The sequence below is a fragment of the Coffea arabica genome, chromosome 3e (assembly GCF_036785885.1).
Source record: "Coffea arabica cultivar ET-39 chromosome 3e, Coffea Arabica ET-39 HiFi, whole genome shotgun sequence".
Taxonomy (NCBI): Eukaryota; Viridiplantae; Streptophyta; class Magnoliopsida; order Gentianales; family Rubiaceae; genus Coffea; species Coffea arabica.
The window spans coordinates 48,597,445-48,613,868 of NC_092315.1; the positions used below are offsets into that span (position 1 = coordinate 48,597,445).

At 36.9% G+C, this 16,424-nt stretch overlaps 2 protein-coding genes across 4 annotated transcripts; both read right to left on the reverse strand.

Annotated features, from left to right (window-relative positions):
* Positions 1 to 259: 259 nt before the first annotated feature.
* LOC113737764 (type I inositol polyphosphate 5-phosphatase 12) lies at positions 260 to 8,606 on the reverse strand. Of its 2 annotated transcripts, XM_027264942.2 has the most exons (12): positions 8,091 to 8,606; positions 6,714 to 7,068; positions 6,136 to 6,388; positions 5,221 to 6,031; positions 4,038 to 4,162; positions 3,756 to 3,840; positions 2,316 to 2,478; positions 2,173 to 2,213; positions 1,807 to 2,074; positions 1,554 to 1,677; positions 1,119 to 1,479; positions 260 to 820 (listed from the first exon to the last, which is right to left on the reverse strand). In XM_027264942.2, the coding sequence occupies exons 1-12, from the start codon at positions 8,604 to 8,606 to the stop codon at positions 464 to 466; spliced, it is 3,459 nt and encodes a 1,152-aa protein (XP_027120743.2). In that variant the 3' UTR covers positions 260 to 463. The 2 variants fall into 2 exon arrangements, with proteins under 2 accessions (XP_027120743.2, XP_071939707.1); XM_072083606.1 differs by having other exon boundaries at positions 2,173 to 2,478.
* Positions 8,607 to 10,527: 1,921 nt separating this feature from the next.
* On the reverse strand, positions 10,528 to 14,116 carry LOC113737035 (probable thiol methyltransferase 2). Of its 2 annotated transcripts, none has more exons than XM_072083609.1 (8): positions 13,846 to 14,116; positions 13,598 to 13,737; positions 12,645 to 12,731; positions 12,121 to 12,218; positions 11,940 to 12,039; positions 11,539 to 11,585; positions 11,299 to 11,377; positions 10,528 to 10,777 (listed from the first exon to the last, which is right to left on the reverse strand). In XM_072083609.1, exons 1-8 carry the CDS (start codon positions 14,087 to 14,089, stop codon positions 10,724 to 10,726), a joined length of 849 nt encoding a protein of 282 aa, XP_071939710.1. In that variant the 5' UTR covers positions 14,090 to 14,116; the 3' UTR covers positions 10,528 to 10,723. The 2 variants fall into 2 exon arrangements, with proteins under 2 accessions (XP_071939710.1, XP_071939711.1); XM_072083610.1 differs by having other exon boundaries at positions 13,598 to 13,728; positions 13,846 to 14,115.
* Positions 14,117 to 16,424: the final 2,308 nt, after the last annotated feature.

The window sequence follows — 16,424 nt, forward strand, 5'->3', positions numbered from 1 at the left end:
ATCACTATAGAGTTTTTTGCTTGCTACTAAGCTATGCTGAGGTGATTCTGCATCAGTTGGGATTTCAAATTGCAGTGTTCTACTACTAGATCCTTCATCAGCTCTGAATGCATTTAGTATCCTATCTGCTAGAAAACCAAAGCTTTATGCTTCACTAGAAGAAACAGTTCACCTACAAATGACACTACACTTGGATTCAAAGGCTTTAAGCAGAAACTTATAAAAGAATGAAAGAAATCAGGACCTGGTTCTCCGCAAGTGGTGATGAAAATTTTGGAACTTTGAAATGGAACTTAGTGAACATGAGATCAAGATCTAAGCCTATAGTCCGAATATTTACACCACAATGCTATCTAGTGAAGAAGGCTGTAGGAAATGTGTTGCTAGACTGGATATCATTTCATCAAAAACTGCCTAGTTCATCTATACACTTTGTTGTCTGAATTCTTTCATTCATTTAGGCTTAAGGACCACGTAAGCTTCGATGGTCATCAATTGTATCAGAGGTAGCACCAGCATGTTTTGGCAACGATCTTGAATGAGCACTTCCTGAGTGTTTCCTAGCATAGTTGCTTTTTGAGTCAAGACGAACAGTATTAGAAGTGAAGCAATGGCGCACGTGTATTCTGTGAGTTCCTGTCACCAGTGAGCGGCTTCCTTGTACATTGATTAACAAGAGCACTTCCTTGTCTCTGGTGTCTTCAGACCACCAGCTTTGAGGAATCCCGTCAACAAACTCCTCCAAGGTGTGGAATTCCTCGTGGTGTATTGAGATCTCAGCAATTTGATCAGGCTTCAATACACCTGCAGCAGGTGTGACCTGAAATTTAAATTTGAAAAAGTTAAGCTTCTACAGAAACAAACGAGTAAGGAATTGCCTAGAAACAGAGAACAGACTTAGGTTGGAATTTTGTGGTATAATGTTGTCAGTGTTCATGACAAGAAAACTTAAGGGAAAAAAAGGTCTCTACTTTGATAGACCTCTGGAAGAGGCAAACAGATGATCAGCATGGAATGAAGTAGTATAATGCCAATATGCTACTTTTGAAGATGTAGAACTTATTTGTTTGCTGGAGTCTGAAGAATATCAAAGCTAGCAAAGAGAGTTGTTGTTTTACCTCAAGCCAACGAGGGAGACCAAAGGAACCTCTGGGGCGATAACCTGATGGTTGCTCATCCTCCTTGATGGTGGATTGACCTTCACATGCAATTTGGAAGAAAGCATTGTCTTTGCCACTTTTGTTGGCTATTCTTAAATTGAACGTGTCTTGATTTTGAAGCACAATCCTGTCAGTGCTGACAATGGTTTCTGGAACAAAACGCAGTTCATCTAAGCATGCCCTGACATTGGCATTGGATTCAAAAATTCTCCCAAACTCTTGTCTTCGTATTGATCTATCAACATGAGAAATGTCAACATTCAACTTGCATCGTACGGGTTTGTGATCACTTTCTGTTACATCCATGATAGCCTCATACCTGCAACATAGGGTAAAAAGTTTTCAGATAAAGAATGGTAGCCTGGTAGTTTGAAAGTAAACCAGGAAACTTACTGCACAATGGAAGCAACTACAGGGCACTCTAAACTGCACTCCTCTGCTGGAGCAGCCCTGCTGTCTCTGTATAGTACCCTATCACACCATGCCGGAATTCTTTTTTTCTCACCCGAGTCATATCCTGAAAATGAGTTGGCATTTTGATTTTAGTGTTTTGCATTATCAATTTACTAGGCAGAATAAAATGCCAGGAAATCAATGTCACACTGCTCAGAAAATGAAAAAGATTGTCATCATCACATATTCTTACCTCCTAAACCTGCCTTTCCCCTTTCAAATTTATAGGTTGGAGGAAATCTAATAAGGGCCTCACGCATGCCTTGAAAAACTTTACCAGCTTTCATTTCTGCTCTTAACTGATCTTTTTCGCGAAGCCAATCAAAACTTCTTTGAGAAACAAAGTCTCTTGCTTCATCGTAAGATATCCCAAAAAGGCGATAATTGAAATCACCACAGAACATAACCAAGTCAGCATCAGCAAGATCAGGTTTCCCTTCTTCTGGGTTAACTGCAGCTGCCTGTTAGAACAGAAAGAGGTACAGAAGCTCGCAAGGCTAGCCTTAAGAGAAACAGACAATTGGTATCCAAATTATATTAGTATAGATAGAATTCATACATTTGGACCCCGAAGCATTTGGGCAGCAGATGAGACACCAGCTGCAACAGAGAGGATCCATGGAAATCCAGAAGAATAAAGCAGCCAAAATAAATACGTGGAGAAGATAAGAGAGCAACAGACAAACAGGAACGGCAGCATACCAGCAGCATTAGTAAGAGGGCTAGAACGGGAGAAAGTCATTGTTCGAAATATATGGTCAAAATCAGCATTGCGGCGGTTGACAGCTTCCAAATGTGCAGCTAAATGACAATTGGCAAAACACATTATGCGATCAAATACTCTCAACCTCAGCCCCACGCCACCCTGCAGACAGGAAAGATGCCCCATGTGTGTGAAAAACATTCAAAGAAATTCACTTTACATATGGGTTTGAAGTCTGCTGTAATCACATTAATAAGCACAAGGTGCAGGATGACAAGATGCAGATGCTCCAAATAATGATCTTCAAATGCATAGATCTGAACTCTGTTAAAATTATTGGATGATCATAGCACTGCCAGATATCTTCTAAGAAAGAAAAACCACTTAGTTGGCAACAAGTCATCATGATATGGATGTTACCACAAAAAAAGTTCAAAGCATCATCATTTTCTCTCAATATTTAACCAGAAAAAATAAATAAAAGAAGCAAGAAAAAGGGAAGACGGTTAACCCCTGAAATGTGTGAAATTTAGTAATAGTCAGTCTGATGCGTAAAACCGTTATCCACATTGCCTGGATGTGTTACAATGTATTATACTATGATTATAGCTTATGGTCCATAATCAGCATGAATTATCACGTTAGAACTCAAGGAATATCATAGTGAAACAAGGCTTGGCTTTACATATCTGCGCCCATTATAGCATAGGATTTAAGTCTTTGTCCTCATTTTTGCACTTTTTCTTTAACCTTTTTGAACAGTCAGAATCCAGAAAGTGAGAACAGACCATCACACATAGTATCTGGAAGAATATCAAGAAAAACACAGAAACATAAAATGAATGACATATCTCAAAAGCATTGACTTGATATATGTATATCTGAAAAAGGCAACCAGTTGGAAAGAAGACGTTTCTGCGCTTAGTTTTGCTACTTCTGAACAGCAGATATTCTCTAATCAAATCAGAAGAAACTTCCTCAAATCTATTTGATGCGAATTCTCTAATCAAATCAAAATTTTCAACATGGAGACTAAGTAACAGTCTAGTACCAAAAAGGATCACAAACATCCTTCTTGCAAATCTGAGGGTCATACAGTAAATAACAAAGTAGTTTGCTCTCAATTTCTCTTTTTTTGGATTGTGATGGCAGCTACACAAAACTGTTGATTGCTTCGGTTTTAGAATAATTTTGCATGTCTGTGCACTAAATTAGCTATGCAGGAGAACAAATGGAAAAGAATTGCCATCAGAGAAAGAATTACTGATATCAACAAAGTCAAGTAAGTTAAAAAATGATACATTTCAACAATCATATTTGGCAAAGAAAACATAATTAGGATGAAAAATTTAAACTAATTCAAAGCAAAAGGACAAAGTTTTAGTACAAAGCCAAAAACTGAATGCATTTCAAAGTATTATGAAGGCTGATCTAACTACCTTATTACCGATGGCACGACCTAATCCACAGGCTACTGCTGCGACATCTAGATCCCCAACATGCGTTCTGAGAGTCCTCCTCACCCTGTTTGATATGTATAAACGGGAAAAAAAAAGAACCAGGACAAAAAGGTAGAGGACCAAATAGAATCTATCAGCGATCAAGTCATTGGTTAGAATAGCTAAACAACGTTAATAGGAAGTGATTGCATTAGGGACGTTTTTTCGTCTCAAAACAGAAAACTAAAATCAGATGATCAAAGCACCTGAACAAATTCTTACCAGATAGCTATAAGCAAGCCAGCCAGCTGCCTTGACCCCACACGCTCAAATGTTGATCCTTCATCCAGGGTCTTTCCTATAGCATCCTGCCACCATTGACCGATAGAACTTCCTTCAAGTCCTACCTACAATAGAATAGTGGTAACCTTGAAACCGAATACACTTGCATATGAGTTGCAAAACAGAGAGAAAATCTACCAATTCTATGTCTAGATGTCTAGCTTGTACTTAATGACCTTCAAGACCAAAAGAGCAAAACGGGATCCTCTACCCTTGGTCGTCCTTACTTGAAATGTTGTAAAAAATAAACAGGACAGATTTATTTTGATAGTATGACCAATAGTGCAGGAAGCAAATAGGTACAAAATATGTCTGCAAATAGGTACATTCGTCTTGTAATGAAGACGAATGTCTGCAGAAGGCTTTTGGATCTTGGTGATCATATGTAGGAAACTATATCAGAAACAAAAGTTCTATCAGATCAAATTTATTTGTTCTCTGTTTACGAAAGGGGATCTGACCAATTAGGCAATTACAATCATATTTACTAAAAGGGGAATTTTACCATTGGGAAGGGACATATAATCCAAAATGAATATCAGAAATTAAACAATCACTAGGGCAAATCCTAATACATGTTGACTACAAAAACAAATAAACATGGATAAATATCTTATCTTGGCTCCTTAAAACTATGAATGGTCATCGAGAATTATTCATTTCATTCTAAGTGGTTCCTAGACTACAAATGATACTTAAATCTAAATTTATCTCTTGAGTTCCTTTTACTTCATGCATGCATATAGAATGCTTCCCAGAAAACCAATCATCTCTGGTGTCATCACATATGTGGACATTTTCTTAGTTGGAATTCTTAAAGTCATTGCTCCTTCTACAGCTCCCGCTAATAGACTAACAGCCTTCCAGTATTTGGAATATTTCAGACTAAAAGCCTGTGACTAAGCCAAGACAATTTGCTAGTATATATGGTGGTTCTGCTTGAAAAACTAATTACATGGTATTTTAGTACATACACTAGCAAGAAGTGGATTGTAAATGTAGTAGCAAAGCTGTTGATGTGTAAATGACTTAATCGCATCATAATAATACTCTCTCTCTCTCTCTGTGAGACTGATTTTGCCCTTCTGCCTACATCTAAATAACTTTTGAGCACAGAACTTACAGTTTCTTTTGCTGCAGACATTGCGAGAAAACCAGCACCCATTTCCACTTCTTGCAATCCCACAACTACAATGCCAACATCTGACACTGCAGAACCCAGCCATGCCATAAGTGCATCCTGAGAGGCTCTTCCTTGACCAACATTCCATGTACCAACTAAAATTCTGAGATTTTCTTGTGTTGTGTACATGTCTTCTTTCTCAGCTAATTCTGGTCGTAAAATGTTATCAATAGGCCCAGGAGAGGCTATATTCCACCCGCGTATACCGCCATGATTTGCCATGCTAAAAACATAACCATTGCCTACTACCATTTTTATGACAGGGCCATTGTGAGCCACCCAACTTGCAAGTAAATTTCCATCAAGGTCAAAAACTTGGACCATGCCACTTACATAGCCAACCCATATCCGTGAGCCATATGTGCAAAAGCTTAGTACAGCACAAGGATGGTGAATGAAATCTTGCAAACGGTTCCCATTTCCATCCCACTGCACAAGTAAACCATTTGAACATCCAGTCCAAATAACCCCATCTGCAGCAAGCACTATAGCTTCTGTTTTCTTAGTATCATCGACAAATGCACCTGCACCCTTTGTTGCAACACGTCGAACAGCATCTGCTGCTCCCATGATAGCATTACGTGACCGTTGCAAGAAGCTATTCTGGGATTTTTCTTTCTTTGATTTGGACACAAATTTAACGTTCATCTCATCTTCAACTACTTGGTCTTGTACTGAAGACATGTCAACTCGATTCTCAATCTGACCTTCTACATTGTATACTTTGATAAGTTCTCTTGTGCGAGCATCCCTACAGTTTGTCAACTATGAATATAATTAGGACTCAGAAAAATTATCCTGACCTCCTTAACTTGAATTTTGATTATGCGGCAGAAAACAGGAAGTCAAACGTACCACAATGAAAATGACAAAGAGGCCGCTGCCCAGATTCTGGCTCTGAGATTATCGGATAACAAACATTTTATGTCTGAAGATGAAATGTTGCATACGCCATTCACTGTAACTTGGCTTCTAAGGTCAACAGACGATCGCTCTACCAATAAAGCAGCCATGTGCCTTTCTTCTGGGGATAGAGACAGAGATTTTTCAACTGCTTCCCAAGGCCAGACCTTTATAACGCCGCCCTCAGAGCCTGACCAGATGTCACCTGGATAATTCAAAAACTTAAACTTAGCAATGAGATGAACACCACAAATTGCAGAAATTCAGACAATATCTGTCCCTAGATAAGACCTTCTTGAAAGTTATCTAAGAATCATTCAAGTAAGCATCTTGAAAAATTTTAAGTTGGCAGCATGAATTGTTTCTCTAATCCCTGGACTGACGCCTCACCTAATGGGAAAGAGTTTTGATTGCTGAGAGGCCAATAGTATATATCACACATTTAGCCATACGAATTTTCACAGCCAAGAGAAAAATTTATAAGCAGTCTGAAGTAATTGTCAGTCAACTTGATGGTAAGTAGTTTTTACCATAAGAAGAAAAAACCATGGAAAGAACAGGACCACGATGAGCCTGCCAAGAAAGACCTTCCTTGAAAGGTGTATCATCTGAATGCTGCTGGTCCATCCTCCAGGACCTAATCTTACCATCCTTATGCCCGCTCCAAACCAACTTTGTCCCTGGATCCACCATCAGACAGAGTGCTGGGGAAGTATTTACCGATTCATAAAAGGGTGCTGCATCCTCATCCCCTCTCCTTGTTCTTCCTCCTAATCCACTTCCTGGCTTGTACGCATCTGATAGATTCCAAACTCTTACACCACATTCTTGACCTGCCCATAGTTCTGTGTCTGTGGAAGCAATTGTTCTGACAAACCTCCCAACCTGCAATGGTATTTATAAGTTCCTTATTCATTTCTGAAGTGAAAAAGGGTATGAAAAGAGAAGGTTCTAAACGCGCTATCCCTGCCAGCAAAGGCTATTCTTGTCGTGTGCTTTTTCTACTGATATGCCAATAAATCTTGTTCAGTGCAATCCTGACTTACATTGTTGATAAGCAGAATACAGATTCATCCTAAACTGTATTAACGTTTTTCTTTAATTTCTCACTAAGTTTCTAATTTGTATTACCATGAAATGGATTGAATCAAAAGAGAGACCTGCATTCGAGTCTCCTAGGAATGTTAAAAGATTTGAACAAACTGAAAAAGGAAAAGCTCTAGAGCATGAATCCTCTACCTACAATGAGTGAATCAACTATATACCATAAAGCATTTTTGCGATTCCAGAAAGTTTGAAAAGGAAAAAAGAAGAGATACAGACTCACAGACACGTACAAAAATTAGCATTTCCCTTTTTTTTTTTTTTGGGTTAATCTCAAAATAGATGTGATTCATCTCACCCATTCAACTTAAAGATAATGAAACTAGCACTAATTATTTCATCAATCAATTAGCCAAAACAAACTATTAAAAGATACTATTCAACACCATAAACCACTGTTACAATATATTCAAGAACATCTGGATTCATTTCAGAAACAAACCATACAAGAACTGCAGTGTCACCCACAATAATGTAGAAAACATGTCATAACACTATAGAAATGTCAAGTACTACAGAACTAATTATCGTATATTAAAAAGCCAGAATGCACTCAAAACTTTTACGGTGCTATAGTAAAAGTCACCACCAGCTTCTTATCTAATATCTGCTTAATCACGGTGGCAAAGTGTAGCTATTTTTATCAATGGGATGAAATTATAGACTAGATTAAAATAGAAATCTGGTATTTGAATTGAGAACAAGGTGCAGGTGATTCAGGGACATATTCACGTCTTCCTCTCTTAGTTTTCTCCTTCTAAAGAAATTTTTTTTCCCCATTTTGTAAATATATTTCGGCTTACCTGAGTTTCTCTAAGGGGATGTGGTCTAAGCTCAAGGCAAAGAGGGCGGCCCGGGTGCACCGCAGCCCGAGTAGGCACCTTGAAAATCCCCACTCCACCCCCACTCCCCATAAATTCCGGCAATGGTTGGTAGTTCTGCGGCGGATGCTGATGCTGATATTGTACGTATTCCTCAGAGCCACCGCCATCCCCCATTGACAATCCATCAATCCTGTGATTAATATTATAGTCCGCGTTACAAGAAGCAGAGCCAACAGTGGTGGAATAGGGGTAGAAATCATCATCATCATCAGATGAATTCTCCAAGAAATAGCTGTAACTATTACTGCTGGCAATGCCGATGGTTTTAGCATCATCTAAGCTGTGTTTTCGCACTTGGCGATGTTTCTTGTGATGTGATCCTGTGCTTGTACGCAGTTGTTGGCTATATGATTGAGTTTTTTTGGGCACAGGCGGGAAGTTTGATAATCCTGCCAATGCATCCCTGTCGTCGTCCTCCAAGTCACGGTCGTCCATTTTGTTTCCTTTCTCAAATTATGGATACAACAATATCTGAGAATGATTGCTGTTGTTCATGCAGGGATGAGATGATCAAAATCCAAGAGAAAAAGGCTTGAAAACTTGCAGATGAAAGAGAGAGAGAGAGAGAGAGAGAGAGAGAGAGAGAGGAGGAGAAAATGTCAACAAGTTTGGAAGTGGGGATAGGAAAGATTGCATGGGAGTGCGAGGATTGAGGCGGGGCATTCTGGTTTCGTACGGACGAGAACGTCAAACGTTGTTGTTTCTGTTCTTATATTTTTGGCTCCCATTCCCAGGTTGAGTTGTAAAGTTTCATGGTCGTGGGGACTTCCATTCCATTTTTCTCTTTGCTGAGCCCTTTCACTTTGGGATGGATCGTGCCTAATGAGCCGGGCTTTTATAAACTCGAGTTCAACTTATTTAATTTGTAACATATTCAGAATTCGGATTTTGGATTATGAGTTTCGAATTAATAAATATGAAGTCATATTCAACTTACATAATATTCGGATTAAGAATCTTATTTGAATTTAGTTCAAATTTACTTATTACTCCTTAATTTTCTTAATACAATTACTATAACTATTAAGTTGTACAACTAATTTAACATTTACAAGACTACAACATTAAAACTAAATATGAACAAGTAATAGTTTTTAAAAAGCATATAAATAAAAAAATTTTCAAAAATAATATTTCAATCTAATTCGTTCAAAAAACATGAAAAATATTAATAAAACATGCAGTCATAAATCAATATATTTTTAAAAGTTGGAACTTCTTTATAATCTTGTGATTTGAATCCAAACATGCTTGATGATTTGTGTTTCTAGATCAAAAATAAATCAACCAATATTATACCAACACAAAAATTTGCTCAACTAATAAAAAAAGTTAATATTCATTTACGCATTACTGATATTGGTTCTGAAGAAAGCTAGTAAAAGAATTTTCAGATATATTTTAATTATATTTAGCATTTAGTAAAACATTTGGATATAAAATTATACATAATATCAAAATATAAATATTATATATATAAGTAATTAAAGGACCGGACCTATATCGAGTTTGAGACTAATAAGACCCAAACTCGACTCATATTTAATTTGAGCCGAACTCATATTTAAAAGGTCGGCTCATCAAGCTTTTTCTCGAGCCAAACGAGCCGAGTATGGACTAGCCCGACCCCATTGACAGTCCCACTTTGGGATCGATCAAGCGCTAATATATACTAACGGTGAACTCATTCATAAATACTGCAATTCTTTGACATAATAATAATAATAATCAAAAAATTAATAATACACGTATAATAGATTTGATTGTATATATAAACAACAAAGTGGTGTACAACCCTGGAAGCCCACCGTACAAGTAGACACCTTTGCAGAAACCATAAGACCAGCAACCAAGTGGAAATATGATCAATTCTTGTTCATTTTCACCAATTTTTTTCATTATTCGAGTTGAATTAATTTGCTCCAAATATTTATTTTTTAGTTGTAGAAAAAAAAAAAAAGGAAAAACCATATTAGTAGATAGAGCTTTCTCCAGAGCTAATTAAACCAAGTTTTATACGTGATTCAAGTAAGATCAAGAATGTCCATCTCCTGTATGTAGCCAAAGCACAGAGAAGGATAAATTACAATGAGTACACACAAAAGAAGCTGCTCAAACTCAGACTTGTACAAGTTTGTCCAGACTAGCATGAAACAACAAAGAGACTTAGATTGAACAGAGTTTCAATCTGGGAAGCAATTCAACAAACCTAAATCATGGAGTATTACAGTTTTGATTCTTGACTGGATGGCATTACCAAAGCTCATGGAAATTAGAAGATGGTGGACCAGAACATCCTGTATAGTCAGTCTTCCAACCATCTCAGAGAAATATAGAGTGCGCAGGGAGTCTGATATTTTCTCTTTCTTCATTTCTTCCCCTCGGTTTCTTTTGCGTTCTTGGCAAGTACAAGGACAAAACCAGCTTACATCAAGAATGCCAAGAAGGCAATTTTAAAAATCCTTCCCATTGCATTAGTCGATGGATCAAATCTATATGCTAAACAATTAAACAACTAATCAGACCACCTCGACTTATCTGGTGAAATGACATCACAAAGTTGATAGACAGATTGATCTTTTCCACCTAGCAAGCTTCTCTCGTCCCTGCCAAGGAATTAAAGAGTGCAATTACTATCAAAGGTCTTTGCTATGCTATGTATCAAGGTTAATGGTGATTAAACAGCCAAAACCATAAATACATGGACCACCATAACCAAAGCTCAAGTATAGCATAAGAAGAAATGCATATAAGCCAAAGAGATCCTTTCAGCTTTTGGTGGGGAGGACTTCTAACATTACTACAATAAACATAAACTGGACATCATCAATTACATTTCTTGTACCAATGAGAGCCATCTATTGGGCAATATCAGATATCGATTAATTCAAATTATCTCCAAAAGTTTTTTTTTTTTTTTTTACAGGATTCTACCGGCTGTGAAAGGAATCAGACAATTAACAAAAAGCAGATAATAGCAATAGATGGTTTCTCTGTTTTGGATCTCAGATATTCAGATCAGAATGTCCTAATGTAACAGTGTTTATTCATATGCAATAGCCAAGTTCATTTTCAATGGGATTTCCATCAAATGAACCAAGACCAAAACTAACATGACAAATCTTACCATGCGAGGTGAAACAGCCAGTTCATTTTCCACGATAGAGGTAGCCTCGAACCCCAATGGGTGCAGCACTTCTTCATAACTGCATCCACAGATTTGTCATCAGTTGCATGCAGAACCAAAAAATGAATGTAAATAAAAAAGTGAGTGCTTCTCCATATGTCAATCTTTAAAAAGAATAAATAGATTCTCAGAAGAGACGACAAGATTGTTCTGATTATGATAACTAAAATTGGCACATACTCAGTAGTAGATACTTTGTATGGAGGTCCCCCTTCATGATCACTAATCTGTTGAAAGAGAAGATAAATGTAATGAGAATCTAAACAATTCAAGAACAACTATTCAAAAAGCTATGTTGACCAGATTTAGTAGGATAAAGCACAGAATTTACTCTAAAATAACATTGTGCAACTAAGATGTTGCTAACCTTCCTATCAGACATGTTAGGCATATGAAACTAGAAGATAACACACGAGCAAGAATTCCAGTCAATTGTCTAACCCACATTCAACAATAGATCTATCAACACATATATTATACTCTTACAATAATCGCACTACACAAATTCCAGATGCTAACATGGTGAAATCATTTTCAAAGTAAAACACTGAGAAAGGCAATTTGACGAGATGATAGCATACTGGAAACATCAGAGTTATGAGCTCTCCATCTGGTTTTAAAAGGTCTCGAATTCTAACAGCCCAAGATGGTCTAATATCTGGATCGATGGCACAAAAGAATCTGCAAGCGAATTCATGCAATAGTTAGCAAGCAAAAATTTCTCCTCACATGACAATCAACTGATGGTCATCTAATACTCACGTGTAGTCAAAAATGAGATCAAACAACTGAGTGGGACGCCATGTGAAGAAGTCTGCCTTCAAGAATTCAAAGTGTTCTTGGCTTGATAATGAGGACAACTGCCTTGATGTGCCGCGTAAGCAAACATTTCCACAACAGTATGAGAAAATGGATAATAATATGTATAAAGTACTTAGACAATGTTTTTTATTCAGAAAAAATCAAGTCTGAGAACTCGAATCAAGGAATCCTAGCATTTCGTATCCAAGGCAGTTGTTCCTCCAAGAATAAAGAGGATAATTATGGCAAGAGCCTAGAGTTTTAACATTTCTGAACAAATGTATCATAGTAAATGACTCAAGATGAGAACTAATATTAACATTTAACACATGTTATGTGCATTTAGTGACCAACGTTTAGCCAATGCCCCTTGATGGCTTAGCACTTCCTCATTGACCAGCTAGAAAGTTGCCCAAACTTTTCATAAATAAAAATACACTTCAGTGTGAGGGGACAAAAAGGGCATTCGGAAAATAAGTAGTTACCACTTTGGCTCTTTCAAGAGCTACTTCTGATATATCCAGGCCAACAACATAGCGATCAGGGCAGGCAATTGCCACGACATCATAGCCCTGCAGCCGACAAAAGCCCATTGATAAGTCAAGGAGAAAAGAAAGAAGAAACAGAAAGGAACGACTTTAGAGTCACAACCAGTATGGAATTAAAACTAAGCTGCAGAACACCTACCCCAAATCTTGTACCACCCAAAACAGAAAATGTGAAAATAAAAAAAAAAGAATAAATTTTATGTGGATTTCCAAAATGATCTCCACCATTCCTTAGTATAGATTCATGATTACAAATGTCAACTGGGTGAATTTACTAAAAGCAAGCAAACATGCAGCATAAAAATGAAACCTGCAGTATGGTGAAGTCAAAAGAACCTTGATTTCTTTTCTTCCTATAGTCACTGCCATGTTCAAAAACCTGGATCACCTAATCCCCATAGCACAAGGGTACCATGGTGCTGTAGTGCATGGGATGAAGCGCACTACATTGAGCGGATTGCATTTAATGCATAAAATCTGAAATTTTCCTCTACATAGCTATTATGCAATAAAAGCACTTAACTAATCTACCAATGTTCTCAGCATGATAGCAAACCAAAGAAGACAGAGTGACAGTAAACTTGTAGCTACTCGTTCAATAAATATTGTGTTCACAACGCACCTGAAGCAGTAAACTTGTAGCTACCTGGCAATAGTGCATGGACCCAAAAACAACCATATTGCAGTGATTTATACAATCATGAAATCTTGAACAAAAGTTAACCAAGGCAGGCAATTTACAGCCATGAACCCAAACGTACAACAATTGAATCCAACAAGCATATTCTACACTTCTAAGCATCAGTTCCAATCCATAAACCCAAATGCAGAAATCCCAGATACGCAAAAGAGGAAAAATTAGAACTTTAAACTAGTAGGATAATACTCACACTACCACAACCAGGGACCAAAGCCCTGCCCTTAGGAAGGGCACCAGTCTTATGAAGATGGACAAGAATTGGGGTAGGCTGCCCCAAGTCCCATGGTGTCAACCCTTGTTCCCAGCACTTTTGCCAACCATCTACCCACTCTCCAAGAAAACCCAATATTTAAAAAAAAAAAAACAGAAATCTTGAATCAGCATTATGATCAGGAATTATTAAGTCCAAAGATGATTGGTCTTGATGAAAATAATTACCTGTCGAGCTAGAATGGATGACTTGTTGGAATTTATCAACTGTAGTAGAACTAGATGATGATGATGAAAGAAGAGTTGAACTTGTGCTAGTAATTGATCTATTGTGGGACTTTGCAGCATCTAATTTTGGGTTCATCATCGTTCTCAGAGGAGGTGAGCTGGAAGTGGAAGTGGAAGTGGAAGTGGGTGCGAGCAACCTCGGCCAGGAGCAGGAGATGAGGCTGACGCTAGAGGAGCTTCTCATATTTTCTTGCCCATTGCTTCCCTCCTTTGTCTTTTAATTGAAAAGTGTCGCTACAATTTGGAATAGATACAAAATTTAAAAAAAAAAAAAAAAAGCTTATCAAAGTACGGAAGAGAGATAGTATTAATCACGTCATAATATCATATTATACTACTAATCAAACCAGCATATCAATATCTATACTATTTATTAAACCTGAGAAAGGGGTTTGGAATTAGTATTGGAGTTAATATTTATCGTCATTATATAAATTTGTTTTTTTACTCATATAAAAACTACTTTCACTTTAACTATATATAACTGTCTATGACTATTTTTACTTTTAATTATTTAAATATATGTTTTCAACATAACTACCGCTAAATATTATAACTACTAATATAAAATTATTTTATGAAAAATATTTAAAAGATTAAAGTTTGCTTCAGTAATAAAAAATTTATTTAATGACCATAAATATTATGTATTTTTTATTGCACACACATTGGGTGGGCAGTCAACACTAGCATAAATCAACCACCCTTATCATATTTAGGGCTTGAGTTTTGGTCTAATCGTGAGATTGACTTAATCCTACCAAACTCAAACTCGAGCCCTCTAATGGAGGTTAAAAGAATAATTATTATATTTATAAAATAGACATTTCATCTTAATAAATAATAAAAATACTGGGGACATATAAGTAATTTCACCACTACTAAAAAAATAAATATGTAAGGGTTCATTGAACTAGCAAATCAAACATAGAGATATTCAATTCGAATCATTAGGCTTGTCAAGCCAACTCGAGATCCACTCGACCTCGGTGTTGACCGAAATTGAGTGAGTTTTGATCAAATCGATTGAATTTAAACGTGCGAGTTTATTCTTTAGTTGTGTCTTATATAGAGAAAAAAAAAAGTTACAGAAAATCCATCATTTCTTAAACTTTAGTAGTGTCTTATATGGTAATGTATTATCTCAAAAGTATGATAACTTTGAACACTATCACTAAGCTAACAAAATCTGAATGTTTCAAATTTGTCATCCTATTTAGATAACAGAAATGTGAACTTTTTGAATATCACATTTTTGGAATTTTTAGTGAAGACCCTAAATTCATGTAGTATTTCTAAATGGGAAATCTCTCTAATTTCCAAGTCCATGTAGTATTTCTATTTTTGTTTTTCCAAGATTACCTTTTTGAGCAATGAGAATAATCCATGGAATGACCTTGCACAAGCACGTCAGGGAAAACATTAGGGGTCAGAATCTAACAAGAGCAGCCAGCAGGAGACTCATGAATAACGTATATGGACACCAGTTTGATCCTATTCCCATCAGCAATGCAGGATTTCATCGGCCTCCAGATAAAGTGTAGTTTGTGTACTAGAAAGTAATCAAGAATGGAGGGAAAGATAGAATTTTGGAGTCAGGTTGGTTCATTGACTGAGGGCCACGGCTAGGGGTGTAATCAAGTCAAGCTGCTCACGAGGAGCTTGCGAGCGGCTTGGTCAAAAGCTTAGCTCGAGCTCAAGCTACTCGTTACATTCCAACGAGTCGAGTTCGAGCTCCAAAAATAAATATTCGAGTGCTCGACGAGCTTAATCGAATTTTCATATTATATTTATATTATATTCATATTATATTTATATTATATATTTTGAGAAAAAATTTATATATTTAGTTCAAAACTCGAGCTCGAGTAGATCGGGCTTGATATTTACTCGAGCTTACTTGAGCTCAAATGAGTCGAACTCGAGTTTAATTTTATTTTATCAAGTCGAGCTCGAGTAGCACTGATTCTGATCGAGTTCGAGCTCAAGTATGGTGTTACTCGAGCTCGACTTGAGCTCGAACTCGATCAGAATCAGTGCTACTCGAGCTCAACTTGGCTCGATAGTACCCCTAGCCACGGCCTCAGAGTTATCACTATCATAACTATTACTATACAACTAGGAGGGATAAACGCGCTTCGCGCGATGAAAATGTAAAATGCCCTGCCCAATTTTGAAGCAATAAAAATTGTAATTTATGTAGAAAAAGTACATTTTTAGTATAGGCAATTAACAAGTTTAGATAGTTAGAGCCTGTGCTCTAAATCTGTAGATGGCAAGAGGGATATAATTCATATACAATCATATGGCGTAATTCTTATCTTTATTTTAATGGGATCCTTCATACATAAAGTGCGTTTCACAGATAAAATTTCTTTTGATGCAGAAAGTGTCCTTAATAATTTTCATGCCACGAAGGACCACCAAATCCAGTAAATATATTTATAGTTGAAAATAGTTCTTCATTTCTTGGTAAATTATTTTGAATTACTATGTAGTAATTTCAGTGTAGATAGTCC